We start from the raw sequence: 18187 nt of genomic DNA, 5'->3' as shown, positions 1-18187 counted from the left end.
GTGCCCTGGCTGACCCGAAACTCCAGGATCTCACACTCTCATAACCCCCTGCAGCCACTTTCGCTTCCGAGACTGCAAGCAGAGCACCATGGGGCCGGGCAGAGCAAATCCCCCCAGGGTTTCCCCCATCTCCCCACCCTCGGGTCCCCCAGCTCCAGGGTGCTGAGTGGGGGCTAAGAGCTGCTCGGGGGAGAGGGGCTGCTCTCTCATTTCCGCTGCACAGCTGGGTACCGGCGAGCGCGGCCTCCCGTGCCGCCTTCCCACGCAGTTTCATTTTGGGGTTTTTATTTCACTTTTGAAGCTCCGAGCACCCCTCCAGCCCTCCGCCTCAGAGCAGCGTTGGGGACAGCAGCAGGGGCGGCCTTCGAGGACCAGGCGAGGGGACGGGGAGGACGGGGCTCCGAGGGGCCGAGGTGTGCACCGGGGACGTGCCCCGGGCGCAGCGGGGAGCACCCTGCCGGTCTCCAGCCGCCGTCGGGGCGGCCTGCGGCGATCCCAGGGGGAGGCAGAGCCGGGTCACGAGGCGGTGGGCTCAACGGGAAGAGAGGGAGATGGTTCGGGGGAGCATTCCGGCCTCACGGGGGAGCGATCCGGCCCCACGGCCGGCGGCGGCAGGACCCCGGCACCGCGACCGGGACGGCCCGCGGGGGGAGATGATATTTGCATACGCCCCGCCCTTTTGTTTATTTGCATAACCACACCCCCTATGCTTGCATGACAACTCCCCTTTGAGTTCCTTATTTGGCGTGTCTCGTCCCGCCCCGCTCTCCGATTGGCGGCGCCGCGCCCCACGCCCCGCCCCGAGTATAAAAGGGACTGTCGGGGGGCGGTGGCGCAGAGGCGCGGGTGGTGGGGACGGGGTGAGGGGAAGTCGTCGCCGCTCGCGCCATGAGCAGCGGCGGGGCCACCGCGGCGCGGCTCTGCCGCCTGGAGCGGGGGCCGGACGGCTACGGCTTCCACCTGCACGGCGAGAAGGGCAAGCCGGGCCAGTTCATCCGGCTGGTGGAGGCGGGCTCCCCCGCCGAGCGCTCGGGGCTGCGGGCCGGGGACCGGCTGCTGGAGGTGGACGGTGAGAACGTGGAGCGGGAGAGCCACCAGCAGGTGGTGGAACGCATCCGCGCCGCCGCCGGTGTCGTCAGCCTTCTCGTCGTGGACCCGGTGGCCGACGAGCAGCTGCAGAAGCGGGGCGGGACGGGGACAGAGCCCCCCGTGGGCGGCGGGCAGGAGGCCCCGGAGCCGGTGGAACCCACGGCGCGGGAGCCCAGCGGCGGCGGCCAGCGGGTAAGTGGGCGGCCGGGGGCGGCTGGGGCGATAAAAAGTTTTTGGGGAGAAAGGGGGGTGTCCGGGGGGGTGGGACCTCCCAGTCGCCGTCGCCTTCCAGCCGGGCGAGCGGCAGCAGCAGCCGCCGCCGCCGCGTCTCCCTGGCCTCCCCCGGGCGCCCTGTGCGGTTTCATTCTTGGTTCTTTCTTTTTTGCTTTGCTTTAAACACAGCTCCACAGGAACACCGGGCCCTGCCTCGCCCTGTTGCATTTCCTTTTTTATTTTAATTTCTTTTTTTTTTGCTTAATACTTTACCAGCTGTGTTGGGTGGCAAGCAGGGGCAGGTGGGTGCACGGGGCTGTTTGGACCTGTAACTGAGCAGCCCGTCGTGTCCCAGAGCCCTTCGGGCCCTCCTTGTGCTGCAGGGCCGGTAAAACGGGGTGAGAAAAGCAACAGCGAGTGAAGGGAGTGAGCTTCAGCCCAGCCCTGGGCCGGGCTGAAGGCGGCTGGCATTAACCGGCTCCAAAATACATCAAAAAAGCTGTGGCAGAGGGTGTTTTTTAGGGGCTGTGACTGCAGGCGTTGGTGGCAGTCACTCGGTGCCCTGAGTGTGTCTGGTGTCTGCTGTGGAGTGGAGATGGTGGAGCCCTTCCTGGGCTGTGGGGATCGATCCCATCAGTCTGTCCCCATGTACAGACACTTACTCATTCAGGAATGTCGGCCTTAAGCGGCGCGTGGGAGTTGGTGGTTGCACAAACAAAGTGATGTAGAAAGGTGAGGAACTGAGAAGTAGCTGACCTTTCCTGCCTGGAGCAGTTCCTAAGAGACGCTTTGGGCTGCTGGAGATAATACTGCTTTTTGTTTACCCAGCAAAAATGTATGTATGTTGTTACGACAGAGATGAGGATGGTGGTCTTGGAAAGGAGGCACCTGGTGTCCCCGGGGTGGGGGACTTTCTGGCAAGCTCATATGACCTGTTCCCAAAGACCAGCCATGGTGATGACCGGTGGGATGGGCTGAGCCCCAGTTCCTGGTGCTGGTTGAGGGTTGGTGCCGTGGGGCCTTCCCAGTGCTGACGCTGAGCTCCAAGCGGACTTTGGTGCCTTGCTGAGCTGTTGTCATGCAGGGTTTTGCTGAGGATCAGGTGTTTTTATTAGTTGTCTCCTGTTGGACTTAGCCCAGTGCTGGCTGCCCATTGCCCCCAGTTGGGCTGATCCACTGTAGGGCACTGGCCTCATCCCTGCCCAGGTAAAGCACTGCTCCAGCACTTTCCTGGTGGGGTTGTTCAGGTGGGAACAACCAGGCTATGCCCCTGTCCCTGCCCTGCTTGCTTGCTGTCCCCTGTGGCATCCCTGGTCCCTTGGCTCTGGCCCCGTGCTGGGCTGCAGAGTTGCCCTGCGTGGCAGGGAGCGTGCCTGCCCTCTCGTATGTTATGGTGCCAGCACTCCCTCGGGGCAGCGACACCATCTGTGCTGTGCTTTCCACTTCCAGATCTCTCCATGGGCTGGAAAAAATAAAAGGGACGTAGTTAACGCAGCTCAGGTGAGTCCCCTGCCAGGCTTGGGGGGGGCTGAGGACGTGTGGTCCCCAAGAGGGACGGGGCGCCGACATACTGCAGGGTCGCTGCCTGCTGGCAGAGGCTGTGCCGGCCAGAGCGATGTCAAGAGCCTGGGAAGCTGGAGATGCCCCACAATCTTGGGGTGCAGCTTGTGCAGAGTTACCGCGGGCGGTTTCTCTCTACACAGGAGCAGGAAGTGGGTGACGCGGGTGACATGGGGTGACATTGCCGCACGGCCCAGGACGGTTTCTCAACAGGTAGCAGGAAATCTTGCGGTTGGGGGCAGGGCAGGAGAGCAAAGGCGAGTGGGTTTGGAGACATCGCCCAGCCGGGCGCCCACCAAGTGGGATGGGAAGATGCCGGGCGGGATGCCGAGCCAAGCCAGAGTGAGCAGAAAGGGATTTCTCTCCGGCGAGCCAGGAACACACTGGCGTGCCTGTTCTCCGGCTGCTGGCGGGCAGCCGGTCCCTGTCACTCCATTCCCGCGCAGCCCCGTCCCAGCCTGCAGGTTGGTGGGATTCACTCAGGATCCCTGTGGTGGGGAGCAGGAGGTTTGCATGTGTCAGAGTTTCTGTTTGCTTTACCGGGTTGGACTTGCCTTTATTTGCTTAACGAGCCTGGAGACAGTCGCTTGCTGGGAGAGCTGGCCAGCAGCACCCCCACCCTGCCCACAACCGAGCGAAGGTTTCACATCTCCCGCCTTCCAGCAGGATCCAACCTCTTTCCAAACCCCGCTGGAATCCTGCAGGATCAGGAACACCCTGTACCAGGGGGCTCGGACACCCCTGTGGCTCCCGGGGCTGGGCATGCGCTAGGGAGGTTTTGGGGGGGATCGTCATGGGCTCCCTTCTCATTCCTGTAAAACCCTGGGTGTGCAAATCCCCCTGATGCTGTGGTGGAGGTTTTGAGCCTCCCTGGAGGCACCCGGGGAGCTGATCCCTCTTCTGCAGCGCTGGGCCAGCAAGGTGACAGTTTTACACCCCCGGTGCCACCCCCGCTTCCGGGGGCCCTGCGCCATGGGGACTGTCCCCAGCGCTCGGCTGCGAGCCCTGACAGCTCATTTCCCCCCCGGCCTGCATTTCCGGACGCTTCAGCTGCTCCTCGGGAGTGTCTTGAGAAAGTTTCACGCAAACCACACGGCGTTAGAGCAGCGCCGGCGGCTGCCAGCCCAGCACCCTGGCACGGGCTGGGGCTGCTTTCACCAGGGCAAGGCTTTTCCTGCCGGCCCCGGGCTTCCCTCTTGCAAATTTAGTGCTAAATTAGAGCCCTCCTTTCCAGCAACGCTCATCCCTCCTGGTAAAACCCGTGTGAGCCTCCCAGGGGTGGGTTTTGGGGTACAACAAGGAGCAGACCCCCACCCTCCCCCGATTTGGGAGCTTTTGCACTGGGGATAGCTGGTGTCTAATTAGGAAATGAATTAAATTTCCTCTCTAGGCAGCTGCATGAAAAGCAGCTCCAGTCAAACGGGACGTGACGGGGATGCTGCGAGGAGGCTGCTTTGCATCCCCTTTGTATAAAGCCTGAATGCGTGCGCCAGATTTCAGGACCCGTGTGAATTTGCTGGCCCGGGTGTCCTCGGAGCCGTTGTGTTTCTCTTTGAGTAACTGGGAATGCCGCTGCTGACAGGCTTGTCGTTGCTTGTAGGGCTGCGGGGAGTTTCCTGGGATTGGGGCTTGAAAAGCTGTCCTGAAATTGCCGTTGGGGGCTGGGAGCTGGGGAGAGGGTCTTGGCACACCGTGCAGTTGGGGTCCCTGGGGATGCTGGTCCTGCTGGGTGGCCGAAGGTGCTGGGGAGGGATGGGCTGGCACACTCCTGGAGGTGCCCCAAGTCCTGTTCCAGGGCAGGAATAGTGATGCGATGCCACTGAGCTCCCCATCCCAAGTGGGCATCTCTGCGGGCAGGAGATGTCCCTCTGCCACCCGCAGGTGCAGAGAAGAGGGGTGACACGGGATGTCCGTGCTGGGAGCTGAGTCCAGCTTCCCCCACCACCCTCCCCACCGGAGGTTGTAATTGCTCCTAACAAGGCTCTGCTGGCTAATCCGTGCCCCAGCACAGCGGGAGGGCGGCTGGCGTTGGAGGAGAGGACGCAAAAGCTTATAGAAATTAGGGATGTTTCCGTTCTGCTGTCCCGCTCCCGGCTCCGCATCCTGGGTATGGACTCCAAACCCTCTCATCTTGGGTCCCTTCTGGCCAGGGGGACTTTGGGGCTGGAGGGATGCCCCCGCGGGGTGCTTGCCCCATGGAGGGGCAGGATACAGCCGCTGAAGGATATTTTATTTTATCTTTGTATTTATTTTTTCTCTCAGAGAGGCAGAAGGGTGGCTGCCTGCAGGGTTTCTGCTGGCATGAGGGATTTGGGGAGGGCGAAGGCGGCCTGGCACACTGGGCTGGAGGAGCTGCCAGCTGCTGGCTGGGGGTTGCTGGGGGGCCAGGTCACGGCTCAGCCGGGCTGCCCTCGCACTGGGTGCTCCTGCCTTCGCCGGCCGCCCTTGAGGGCTTGGTGTTTTCCTCGCTGCCATGACCTGTCCCAAGGCATTTGTCTATCCTGCAGGACTCCCAGCCCCCCCGAATTCATGGCCCCGGTGTCTCGGGGAGCCCAGGCTGCCGCCGCTTTGTTGGTATGGATGGGAGCAAAGTCCTCCCTCGTCCTCCTTGCCCGGGAGCGCTGCCAGCGCCGCTTGCCGGGTGCTCCCTCCGGCTTTGTCCCGAGCTATCGGCATGGAGCAACCCCACGGTGCTGCCAAGGGCACCGGGAGCGTGGATGCTCGCAGAGCCCAAACTCCCTTCCCAGGGCCAGGGCAGGGACCCGGGGAGGTGCTGCCTTCCTCCAGGCTCCACCAGCTCCTGCTTTTTGGCCTGGTTTTGGGTTTTCCCTGTCCCCACCCTCTCTAGGGATTGCTGCCTGGGTGGAGGGGGCAGTCGCAGCAGCCTGGGCACCCCATGAACCTGCTGCCACCCGGGTACGGGGACTGGGGCAGAGTCCACAGCCCAGCCCTCTGTCATGGGGGGGGACTGAGGGGTGTGTGGGGTGAAGTTGAGGTGTCACAGTCCTGCAGCCAGCCAGGGAACCCACTGCCGGTCTGCGGAGGAGACACCACCAGCTCCTTGGGTGCAGATGTGGGCTGTTGCACTGGGCATTGCCCAGCCAAGCCACGGGTAGAGCGGGTCCTGGGTGGCTGCCAGCGCTGCGGCGTCCCGTACTCACCGCGGTGTCCCGTGCTCACCTCCGCTCCCTGGCAGCCTGGGCTGGGTGCCTGCGTGCACCTCCCTCCCCAGGGCGTTGGCGAGCGGTGCCGGGCGGGTGCCGGCCTTGACCCTGCAGGAAGGCGTTGTGCAAGAGGATGGGTTTTATTGTAGTATTGGGCTTAGCGATTGTCATTGCGTCACCCTGGCCCCTGACAGACCCTGTGCCAGCACCCCAGGAACTAGGCTTTCCTGGCAGCGGGCACAGGGGATTTCATGGTGAGAAGGGAGTATGCTGTGCGAGGGGTGAAGGGCAGCACGGTGTGGATACAGTAGGGGAAATTCCTGCAGTGATGCTATGGGTACCAAAGGAGAACAAACAATCTCGGAAGACACGATAAATATTAAACCCCCTGGTGAGGAATATTTCAGGAGCTCAAGCACAGCTTGGGTGCTGGGAGAGCCCTGCCAAAGCCCAGGAGCTGGTGGTTGAGGCAGGATCAAACCATTTTATATAGAAATATGTAGCAGTGGTGTTTGGGTGCTGGGGTTGGAGCAGTTCTGACAACGCTGTGTACGGGCGGCTGGTTCGCCTGGTTCCTCTGATGCTTCCCAGGGCATCCCACTGCCTGCTGGGTGAGCCAAGGCAGCTCCTATTTGCCAAACTCCTGGGGATGCTCCTGCTTCCCCTGCTGCTGCGGTGTGGGGTATTGTGCTGTTAATAGGCTCGGGGGGGGGCGGGTGCAGGGCCATGGATGTCCCAGTTGGGTTCCTGGTCTCCGGGTGCTGGTGGATCCGCAGGTCAGGGTGAAACCAGGTGCAGATGAGCTGGGTGTTGCCTCCTGGAGAGGTGAACATCCCACGTCGCACCACTGTGGTCAAGCTGGTTTCTGTTTTGCAATCATGGAGGGTCGTGCCGGGGTGTGCTTCTGCATCAGGGCTGCTCCGCCCGCATCCCAGCTGCCTGCCCAAGCCCTGTGTGCCCCTTCCCTGCCTGCGTCAGCTGCAGGGTGCTTTGGGGCGGGGGATCCTACTGGTCCCATGGCTGGGTTTGCCATGGAGGGGGGCTGCAGCTTGCAAGGGGGTGATGGAGGGGACCTGCATCGGTGGCTGAGACTTCTCCGGTAGCAAAGGCTTCCCGGGGGGGTTGGGGTGTTTCCCAGCAGCCTGGGCTGTGTTTCCTCCTCCACCTTCATGTGGCAGTTGCAATCCTGATCCCAAAAGGAAGAGCGTGGACACACATAATAATGTTTCTTTAATGTTTCACTGCAATTACTGTGCCCTGCACCTAATTGATTAAGTAGAGCCTGGGGTTCATAGGGTGTTTTGGCACCCTGTGTCGCAACTCAAGCTGTTTGCGGGTGCAGGCGGCCACCCAAGGGGGGTGTCCCTGCCACCCAAGCAGACGTCTGGTGGTCCTGTTCTGTCCCTGGGTGTTGGGGGTTCCGGGAGCACCTTTCCCACGGGCTGTCCCTGTTGCAGGAGGAGCTGCGGCCTCGGCTATGCCACATAAAGAAGGGTCCCAATGGCTATGGCTTCAACCTGCACAGTGACAAGAGCCGCCCCGGGCAGTACATTCGTGCCATCGACCCCGACTCACCGGCCGAGGCGTCGGGACTGGCCCCCCAGGACCGCATCATTGAGGTATGCTGGAGCAGGGGGGGGCTGGGGCAGGCTGGGGGTGGCATATCACCAAAAATCTCAGTGCTCCCTCACATCCCAGTGCCCAGGAGGGAGCTGCCCTTTGCCGGGATGGTGCACGCTGTCCCCGGCGCCGGCGGTGACTCATGATGCAGCCGCCCGACCTGCACCGACCTGCCAGTCCCCACCCAGGGATGCGGGCGGCGGGAGCAGCACCCCAAAGGGCTGGGGCTGAGCACTAATTAGCTGGCTGTGGGTTAAACAGCAGTGGTGCAGTCCCCTGCCCCGAGCAGGAGTGTCCCTGGGGTGGGGCAGGCTGAGGACAAGGTGCAGGATGGCCCCAAGCCGTGCTGCTGGCCTTGACCGGGGTGGGGACGGGGTTTGTGCCAAGAGGGATGGTGAGCCCATGAGGGCAAGGACCGGCTGAGCTCCGACCCCGCTGCTCTCCAGGGCGTTGGGGCTGCTGCCTCTTTTGGGGCAGTTCTGGAGTCTCTGGGGACCGTGCCATGGCACAAGGGCTTTTCACCTTGCCCGTGCTGCCCATCTCCTGCACCAGCCCTGGTCTGTTCCCTGCCAGCTCTGCCTGTGCGATCCCGTGCTAATCGCTCAAAAGGAAAATCTGCTTTTAATGAGATATTGCTGGCTTCACCACTAATCCCTGCGAGGCTGCAGATAACTGTGGGGGCTGTCGGGTGGCTGTGCTGGGGCTGTGACTGGTACCAAGGATGGTACCCGGCCCCTCCGTGGACCTCCCGTGGGACAGATGTCCCCTGGCCCCAGTGGTGACGTGGTGCCATGCCCGCAGGTGAATGGGGTGTGCATGGAGGGCAAGCAGCACGCCGACGTGGTGGCAGCCATCAAGGCGGGCGGTGACGAGACCAGGCTGCTGGTGGTGGATGTCCTCACGGATGAGTTCTTCAAGAAGTGCAAAGTGGTGCCCTCGGAGGAGCACCTGGCAGGTGGGCTGGGGGCTGTGCTGCGGGGAGGGGGGGTTGTGCCACATCTGCTGCCTCTGTGTCACCTTGTCACCAAACCTAGGAGTGCTGGGGCAGTCCCCAAGCCCTGGGAGGTGGAGGTCTCCCGTCTCCCAGCTTTGTCATCTCCCTGCCCAGCTGAGGGCCCCGTGCTGGGGCAGTGGGGCTGACGTGGGCTCTGCGAGAAGGCAGGTTTATGGCCCCGAGTCGCACTTTGGCAGGGTTTATGGCTTGGGGAGCGAACAGGCAGCAGCCGCCCTTCGCTCTCCTCCACAGCCTCGGCTCAGCTGTGGCCTCCTCCCTGCTGTCACTGTGGCCCTCAGGAGAACGGGGAGGAGGGTCTCAGTGGGGTCTGTGTCGTGGCTGTCATCGCGGGGATGTGCCGGGGTGCCCAGCAGTGTCCCCCCGTGCTGCGGGGCTGGCTGCAAGGGATGGGTTAAAAAATTGGACAGTTGGGTGAGCACTGGGCGCTGCTGTGCCCCACCGGTGAGGGGGGGCAGGGAGGAGGCGATTGAGCAAATGCATCCTCACCCAGCACCTGTGTCCTCACCCTGCAGGTCCCTTGCCAGAACCAGTTGCCAATGGCGATATAGAGAAGGTAAGAGAGCCTCATCTTGCATTTAATCCCATCTACGCCACTCTCCAGGCAGGGACCCTGCCTGTTTAGGTGTCCCCCCTGCCCGTGGATGGGTGATGCCACCAAGGGCCACAGTGCTCCCAGGCTGCCGTATAAGCAGGTGCCCCCCCAGGAAGGGGGTTGTCTGTGGGGCTGAGTGTCATGGAGGTGGCTGCAATGCCTCCCTTCCTCCTCCTCTTCCTCCTCCATCCTCATGATGCTGCAGGGAAGCAGCATTGAGCCCTGCAGCCACCCTCCTCCTCCTCCCCAGGGCAGTCAGGCCAGGCTTTAATCCCTGCCCGCCCTGGATGGGCAGCGCTGGAGGTATTTATGAGCCTGGAGCTCACAGGGGATTAGGTGTGGGGAGGATGGATTTTGTGGCCCCCTGGGTGGGACTTGCAGCTCTGGGGGCTGTTCCCAAACTGTTGCTGCCCCGCTCACACTCACTCCTTGCTCCCCCCCCAAGGAAAACGGTGGAGAGCTGCGGTCCAACTCAGTGTCCGAGAGCCCGTCCAGTCCCGGGCCACTGGCTGTGTCCCCTGACTCCACCAACACCCACAGCGAGGTAGGGCTGGGGGTACCGGGGGGAGGCGGTGGCTGGAAAGTGGGGTCTGGGCTGAGCCCTTGCCGGGGGGCATGGTGGAGCTGATGCAGACTCTTGCCCCCCAGCCCAACACGCAGGAGGGTGACAAGCGCCATTCAGCGTCCGGCTCCATCCTGGACCTTGACATCCCGCTGGCAGTGGCCAAGGAGCGGGCACACCAGAAGCGCAGCAGCAAGCGGGCACCCCAGATGGACTGGAGCAAGAAAAACGAACTGTTCAGCAACCTGTGAAGGCCCTGGGGTGGGGGCAAGGGTCCACTGCGCACCCCCAGGCTTTGCACCCACCTCTCCTGCATCCCCCTCCTTCCTGCCATGGGCTCCCAGCGGGGATGCGGGGCTGCTCCCCACCACCCTGACCTGAGGAATGGGACTCGGTGGCCAGTGGGCATCCCCTGCCGACGGGGTCCTGGGCAGTGGTTTTAGGCTAGAGAGTGCCGGGGGGGTGCTGGGGGGCTGCCCCTGACTGTGAGCCCACCCCAGGGTGCTCTTCCAGCCCTGCCTTGAAGCCCTGCACACCCCCGTAAGCACAAGCAGGGGTTCGGGGGGGGGGGTTGGGGATTTGGGGTGGCCCAACGCCCAACACTTCTGATCCCTGCTGTTCTCTGGCTCTTCCCCAACCCCAAACCCCACCTCTGTTTGAGCCTCCCCCCACACCCCCCCAAAATTGCCCTTTAACTGCAAAACTTGTTTTAGCAAATTTTAGCAACCCCCACCTGCCCGGCCCCCGAGCACAGCGATTCCTCCCCGGGGTGTTTGAGCCCCACCTGGCAAGCTCCGTCCACGATGACCCTGTCCCTTCACCTCCCGGGTCCCAGCAGGTGCCAGGAGGGACACGGGTGCCTGGTGTAGCGGGGAGCCCCCAGCACCCTGCCCCAGGGCTATTCTGGGAGAGGAGAGGGTGTCTGGAGCCAGCGCAGCAAGCAATAATTTTCTCCTTTGCTCCTGTTTGCTCCAGGAGACAGAGCTGATCAGGGTCTGAATCCAACATTGTTTAATTTAAAAGCTTCTCAATAGACTCTGGGGTTTGTTGGGTTTTTTTTCCAGAATAAGAGTTTTCCAATCGCACTGTTTTATTTTTTTTTTAAAAAAATGTATTTTGTGGAAATTCTTCCTGTGGATGTTTTGTTTCTGTGTTTCGCGATCGGGTGTTATTCATACTGTCCAGCTCAAGAGAAATTCTGTTTACTGGAATAAACCTTCCTGACTTCACGTGTCCGGTTTAAGGCTAAATCCTTCCAAAGCCTGAGGGAGCGGGGGCTCGCTGGGGGCTCACCACACTGCCGGGGCTGGGGGAAGAGGCAGGTAACGCTCCCAGTGGTGGGGGATACAGGTGCTGTTTTGGGTGTCCCCTCAGCACCCAGTGGGGACAGGCTGGGGGGACTGGGGAGGGTTAATGCCTTGGGGTGATTAAAGGGCTCTAATCCCCTGGGGAGTGCAGGGGGGGGTGTATGTGTGATGTGAGGCTCTAATCTGTGTCTGCTGGCCTGGTTGGAAGGTGGTAGCTCTGCTGGGGGCAGCCCAAATCTACACCCAGCCCCTCTGGGGGGTTTTGGGGTGATCCCGAGCCCCAGGGTTGCATCCTGGGCTGGGGGAAGGCAGGGGGGATTGGTGGAGAGAAGGTTGCTTGTCCCTGTAAACTGATGGATCTTGGCCCTGTGTGGGGAGCGAAGCAGGGGAAAGCAGGGCAGAGAGGTGTTTCAGCGCGGGGTTGGTGATGGTCTTGCAGCTGGAAGGGACTGGGGACCCAGCATGGTGGGGTCAGGGTGTCCCCAGGGCTCTGCCACCCTGCCCACTTCCCAGGGCTATTTTTAAGCCTGTGTGGGGCAGCTTATACACGGCCAAGCTAAGCCCTGCTGCCACGGCAGGCGAGGGTGGGGGCATGCTGTGCCTGGGGGGCTCAGCAGGGCTGGAATGGTGGCACCACAGCTGCACCGGGGAGGGTGGGATGGTGGCTTCCCAGGGACAAGGCAGGGCTGTGCTCTCTGCAGTGGCTGTGGTGTGCTGCGGACCCTCAGCCCCGGCCTCTGCCCAGCATCTTTGCTTCCTCCCCTTCTGCTCACTGTTGTTTTGCACCCCGAGTCTCCAGACAAGCCCCTCTGCCTGAGCAGACGAGTGGTCACAGAGGTCTGCAGCTCAAATGATGCCCAAGTGACAACGTGCCACCAGCTCTTCGGGGGACGTGCAGGCTGTCACTCCCCCCTGGAAGCTGGGGGAGCCCACTTCAACCTGCCTCATCCTCCAAAGTCGCGTCCTCTGCGGCAGCACTGCTGCGTGCAGGTAAGCCCCTGTCCCCTCCTTTTCCACCCTCACTCGCTTGGGCCCAGCAGGGTGTCCCTGCCTGGGACAACGTGCCATGCCGTGGGCTGGGGCTGCCCATATGGGTCAGGAGTGGGGGCACCCGGCCAGTCCCAGGAGCATCTTTTGGCTCTTTGCCTGGTCAGAGCAGCCTGGGGACTGGTTCCCTGTGGGAGCTCTGGTTGAGCCCTGCCGGGTTTCCCCTCCCCAGCCCGGGGGAGGGATGTGGCTCCGGGACAGACCCAACTTTGTTTCGGGTTGCCAGGGCGAAGGCTTTTCCCAGCCGCCCATGGAGGCGGGGGAGCGCGCTGGCGTTGCTGGGGGACCAGGGATGCCAGGCGGGGAGCTCATCGGCTCCAGAGCAACCGGCCGGGCATGGGGAGCTGCAGCAGGGACGGGGAGGGCTGCACAGTTTCACTGTGCCCGCCTCAGCCCTGGCAGGGGTTAAAAGAAATTATTTTTCCCACCTTGGCCACTTTAGAGGGGAGCAAATCCCACCTGAACTACATTTCTCCTGCTAGTCTGACCTCGCTTCTCTGGCAGAGGGGTGAAAAGCTCCATGGAAGGAGCAGTTCACCCGTCAGGTTCTGCAAATCTTGTTCTGGGGGACAGAATCCATTCCTGCCTGCAGCAGGTGACGAAGAGCATGAGGATTAGTAGCCCTCGTCATGGTAATCCCAGCTGGAAGTAGAGCCACTCTTCACTTTACTACCACACAAAGCTTTTGCTACAACTAAATCCACGTTAAATACTTGTTGTTTAAAATACCACGATACACTGTTCCCACACTTAGTTTTAATATTAGTCACAGGAATAATGCATTTAAATGAACTAAAATTGGAAAACTAAAACCCCCAGGTCCTAAAAATACAGGCACAGCAACACTAAAAATTCCACAGTCTACCAATCTCCGATAAAAACGCCCCTGGGCAAATCTGAAAGCTATTACCTGATACTTTGTAGTTGCAACAAACAATTTCTGGTCTAGAATTAGCCATTACGGCTGCTATTACAGTGGGAAAACATGCAGGAGCGTCAGTTATCCTCCTTTACCTTCTGTCCTCTCCTCTTACCAAGCTTCCCTGCTGTGGATAACATGCTGCATAGGGCAGGGAAGGTCAGGCTGAGCTAGTGCATTAAAAAGTCTGTCCAGTGGGAGTCAGGCAAGTGCCTCTTCAGCAACAGAACTCAACTGTATCACAGCAGAGTGCGGCTGGCCAACTCCTGCCCTAAATATATCTGTCCCCAGTAAGAGATATTTTTTCCCCCATTCATCGTACTGGAGAGCAGCAATTGGAGCCTTCAGGCTCAGGAGAGCAAGTCCTGAGCTTCTTGAAGAAAGGGATTGCTACTGTATCTCCTTTCAGTTGTGTTCTCCCCCTCCTTGCTTTCATAAAAGCAGCCTGGTAAAATGAAGTGCAACATCGCTTCACTGACGGCCTGAGGTTTACAGGTCCACACTCTTAACAGGCAGCAGCGTGCCAAAGCACGGTCCTGAAACTCAGCAAGGAATTTTGTCTCAGCAGCCTCCTGCAGCTGCCAGTTCCCCCTGTTAAGCAGCGATCACGGTTAGGCTCTGCTCTAGTCTTGGATGGCTGGTATCAATAATTTTCATCACGTTAACAGTACTTGCCCTTTGGTTGTGCTCACTTGCTCACTTTCAGGACCCATCAGTGTCCCCCTGCAACCCACCGCATCCCAGAAAATAAGGTTCAGAGTCTCTGCTGTCCTTTACAACTTCTAACCGCCCTTTCAGCAGCCAAAGTGAGCAGCTGAGCCACGCTGCTTCCACATAGCTCTGGGGAAACCTCAGATTTTTTCATCAGTTTTTTTATTCAAGAGAAAACAGAGTGAGATACCAGCACGCTGAGACTGCCTCTGTCGAGCTGATGAATCCTGATCTAAGGGCAGTGGAAGAAGGAACAGTGGGTGTTGCTTGTTCAGAAACTGGTCACACCAGGAATCAATTAACTGCTGGTGATTTTAGGCTTTGCTGGAACAGTGTGTTAAGGTTACAGTCATTCCTGGTCAAGCCTGTGAATTAGTGGCTGTTTTCCAGGTCCAAATTTCAGGCAGTATTCCTGGCTGATGCAACAAGGTGCGAAGTTGACAAGATGACAAAGTACCCGAAGGAGACAGATGAAAACAGTTAAGCGCAGCTTGGCTCACTAGTGTCCTCCACACCCAGACCTCGCAACAGCGTCCAATTCGTCCCTGGAAACCAGGCCTGTGTCTGGATGTGTCTGTCAGGTCTCCAGCACCCCGGCTGGCAGCTTCAGTTCAACATAGCTCTTCTCCTCCACATGGTTCGTCTGTTCCAGGAGCCACTGTCTCTCCTGGTCACTGACATCCAACCTCAGCGTCACCTCTTGGAAAATGCTGTTCACAGCAACCTGTATCAAACAGAGGAAAAGCAGCTCAATCCCGGCCACCGGCAAACGCCACTCACGTTCTCTGGGTAGAAGACGGGCTGCTACCGCACCTCCTTAAAATGAAGCTTTTTGAACATGCAGATACTGGCTTCATTTTCCTGACCAATCTTAGCCTCAAATTTGTTGATCCCCAGGTTTTTTACTCCTGCCAAAGAAACCAGAAAGAAAAGCGTTTCTATTACCTGCTCAGCTGCTACATCTATGAAAGCACAGGATTCCAATTTCTGGGGCAGATGCACCCTTTACTACCCTGTCTGTATCACTGGGAATATCCCCACTGTACTACCGTTCCCGTGCACTGAGACACCCTTACCATAGGACATCATCATCAGAGTTGCCTCCTTGCCAAACCCTCTGCCTCGGTAGCTGGGCTCTGAAAGAGAGAGCCACAGAAGTCAACATCCAGTTATGAGACAAATCAGCCATTCTGGACACTTTTTGGAAGAGACTGTGAGGTGGACCAGCAAAGGATGCTGATCAGGCTGAATAGCCATGGTAAAGCAATAAGAATACAAAGCTGCTGTATGTAACATCTGTCTGCAGCTGGCTCTAGCCCCGGCGGCAAAGGTGCAAGCTGTGAAGCAGAACTTGACCTGCAATCATAATTTCAATTTCGCCCAAAGTTGGATCCTCAGCGTCGGTGAGGAAGAGATTCACGTCCCCCACCATGCAGTCCTCATCCGCATGCGCCTGCCCAGACCACCGCTCCCTGTCCAGCACAATGAAGGTGCACTCTGAGAAAAACAAAAACGTAGCAGCTTTTGTCAGGGCATGCTGAGAATTATTCACAAATTACTGAAGGATGAAATGAAAGGCATGCAATGGGCAAAGGAACAACAGCTTCCACATGTTAATGGTGAGGAAGAGCTAATAATTATGCCTCCCATGCCAAGTGTGCCTGCTCCCACCCCTAGAAATACAAGAAATACTCCAAAAAACCCGTTGTGGGGGTGACATAGACACCAACACTAGAAAGAGCCTATTTAAGAAGCATGAAAACTTTCACCCCATGGCTGAGGTCTCCCTGCCTTGTCCCGCTCTGCAGTAAGTTTGGGCAAAGAATTGTTTGGTGCACAAGAGACTGAGACTAGTGATTCACCTAGTCCATATTATTTTTGCTTTTAGTAAGGCTTTTAATGCCAGCTAAGACAAATGTTCCAGACTGAGGTCTTTGCCAGCCTCAGTATTTTGCAGCTCACTATATTTCTACCAGGCTTTTATGGGCAGTGATTCATTAGCTGTAGGAGAGCCAGGGAACCAATTCTGTCAGCACACCTCAACCAGGTAATTATAAAGTCATTCGATTTCTCAAGGAAAAATACAACCCCCTTCCACCTTTTTACGATGATCAGACCTGGTGAGTGTTGACTGTGCAGCAGTCAGCAGATAATGCTGTGGGAAGTAAATCTCTGCTATCTTTGAAAAACTGCACACATAAAAAGGACACCAACAGCTCCGGACGTTCTCTACTTCCCTGAGCATATACCAGCTATAAACAGAAAGCCAGTTCAAAGCTACTGTTGTAGAAGGTCTCATGTCCCGTCTGCTTCAGCAAATACAGCCCGCTCACTGGGCACTCTCAGCTCATCGTGGGCCCCTTACAGGACAGAAGGGACCTGCTCATCACTCCCACCCACCCTTAGAAAATGTTTAAGATCCTCACTGTCTGCGTCATCCCGCCAGCTGCGCTGCATCTCATACTCCTGCTCCAGGCTGAGGGGTTCAGAGGCGGTCAGGCGCTGCAGCTCTTCTGACTGCATCCACTCATGGTACCTGACAATGAGACCCAGAACCAGCTCACTGCCTGAGCTACAGCATCACAGTCTGATTTCCGCAAATGTTCTGAGGATCAGGCTGTCATAGACCGGTTCTGGAAAATCTAGCCTGGCATTCATGGCAACCTAAAAGTATCCACAAACCTCTCTCCCTTATCTAACACAGGAATCAGTGTTCTCCATGGAAATTTAGCAAGTTTGTCCATCCTGTAGTTTGAAAAGTGCCTGATGCAAACGATGTTTTTAAAAGTACTGAGCATGGAGTTCCGGTGCATTTCATCCCGATTGAGATTGGATACAGCATCTCGAGGGCACTGACAAAGTGACTAATACTGGCATCTTTGTGCTGAGGCTGCAGCTGCCAGGCCAACACTTTACAAACTGCCTGCACGCCTGCTTCTAATTTATCAAACATCCATCTGGCTTTACACATTGAAGTTTTGCTCTTCCACTGCCATCAGGGAAAGACATCAACGAAAAGAAAACTGTCAGCGGTTCACTCAGACAGGTATTTCCCTTTCTGTGGGTACACAGTGGCACAGATGAAGTTCTCTTTGTCAGCAGACCTGGTAAAGGGGACGGACCTGCCAGGGATGCTGCTGCAGGGCACACAGGGCAAAACTGATTGCCTTTCTACGAGTGTTCTTTCTGCTGTGTGGTTCCTTGGGGGAAGAGGGCCCTGCAGCTCTCCAGCCAACACCCTTTCTGACCACCACGTTCCCTTTAGAAAGAGAAGTGAACCAGACAGCACAGAGTACCAGAGGAGGACAGGAACCACATACCGGGGCACGTGTGCAGAAGTGTATGGCACCAGGGTCACCCTCTGTCCTTGCAGCACAGTGTTCTGGTTAATCTTCATGGCCTCTGCACTGAGAGAGAGACCCGTGTCTCCAGGGAAGCCAAGGGATGGGACAGCTCCCCGAGGAGCCCTCTGGGATCCAGCATTGGCCGCTCTCACTGTGCAGACAAGCTCCAGCTCATTCCAATCCCCCACACAGCAACCTTCCCGCATTCCCCTGCTCCCCTCCACCCAGGGCAGGGCTGTATCATTGCCCTCAGGGACCCAACAGCGGCAGGGGGTCTGCCCTGACAGGGGCCACTGAATGCTTCATGACCCAGGTGGTGGTGGAGGTGCCTTGCTCTGACGCACCGCAGCCCCTGGGGCTGGGGGAAGATCTGGGGCATGAAGGGGGGATCAGGGTCTGAGAGGGACCCCCGGGGCTGAGGGGGGATTGGGGCCTGAGGGGAAATGTGGAGCCTGAGGTGACCCCCGGGGCTGAGGGGGTTCAGGGCCTGAGGAGAGATCGGGGGCTGAGGGGAACCCTGAGGCCTAAGGGGAGATCGGGGCTTGAGGGGACCCCCGGGGCTGAGGGGAACCCTGGGGCCTACGGGGAGATCGGGGCCTGAGGGGAACCCTGGGGCCTGAGGGCATCCCCAGGGCTGAGGGGAGATCGTGGCTGAGGGGAACCCCGGGGCTGAGGGAGTTCAGGGCCTGAGGAGAGATCGGGTGCTGAGGGGAACCCCGAGGCCTAAGGGAAGATCGGGGCTTGAGGGGACCCCCGGGGCTGAGGGGAACCCTGGGGCCTGAGGGCATCCCCAGGGCTGAGGGGAGATCGGGGCTGAGGGGAACCCCGGGGCTGAGGGGAGAACGGGGCCCGAGGGGAGGCAGGGCCCGGGCCCGAGAGGGCCCCGGTACCGGAGCAAACCTCTTCCTGCCGCGCCGCCCTCCCGCGCACGCGCAGAGCCCCGCCCACCGCCCCAAGCGGTGCCGGCGTCATCGCCCCGCCCCTGCCCCGCCCCTGCCCCGCCCCTGCCGCGCCGGCGCGCACGTGACTCTAGCACCCAATCGC

The 18187-nt window shown here is 59.3% G+C and overlaps 2 protein-coding genes across 6 annotated transcripts; one reads left to right on the top strand and one right to left on the bottom strand.

Annotated features, from left to right (window-relative positions):
• Positions 1–847: 847 nt before the first annotated feature.
• On the top strand, positions 848–11044 carry NHERF1 (NHERF family PDZ scaffold protein 1). Its single transcript, XM_054221894.1, has 6 exons — positions 848–1281; positions 7484–7645; positions 8448–8601; positions 9174–9214; positions 9699–9797; positions 9902–11044. Exons 1-6 carry the CDS (start codon positions 889–891, stop codon positions 10064–10066), a joined length of 1014 nt encoding a protein of 337 aa, XP_054077869.1. The 5' UTR covers positions 848–888; the 3' UTR covers positions 10067–11044.
• A 1862-nt stretch (positions 11045–12906) lies between these two features.
• NAT9 (N-acetyltransferase 9 (putative)) lies at positions 12907–18101 on the bottom strand. 5 transcript variants are annotated; one of them, XM_054221885.1, is made up of 7 exons: positions 18044–18101; positions 17120–17206; positions 16226–16335; positions 15156–15296; positions 14876–14935; positions 14613–14707; positions 12911–14523 (listed from the first exon to the last, which is right to left on the bottom strand). In XM_054221885.1, exons 2-7 carry the CDS (start codon positions 17194–17196, stop codon positions 14377–14379), a joined length of 630 nt encoding a protein of 209 aa, XP_054077860.1. In that variant the 5' UTR covers positions 17197–17206; positions 18044–18101; the 3' UTR covers positions 12911–14376. The 5 variants fall into 5 exon arrangements, with proteins under 5 accessions (XP_054077857.1, XP_054077861.1, XP_054077860.1 ...); XM_054221884.1 differs by having other exon boundaries at positions 17120–17294; positions 18044–18096; XM_054221881.1 differs by having other exon boundaries at positions 17120–18084.
• Between the last annotated feature and the right edge of the window lie 86 nt (positions 18102–18187).

The sequence above is a fragment of the Rissa tridactyla genome, chromosome 15 (genome assembly GCF_028500815.1).
Source record: "Rissa tridactyla isolate bRisTri1 chromosome 15, bRisTri1.patW.cur.20221130, whole genome shotgun sequence".
Classification (NCBI taxonomy): domain Eukaryota; kingdom Metazoa; phylum Chordata; class Aves; order Charadriiformes; family Laridae; genus Rissa; species Rissa tridactyla.
This window is presented reverse-complemented; position numbering and strand designations above follow the sequence as displayed.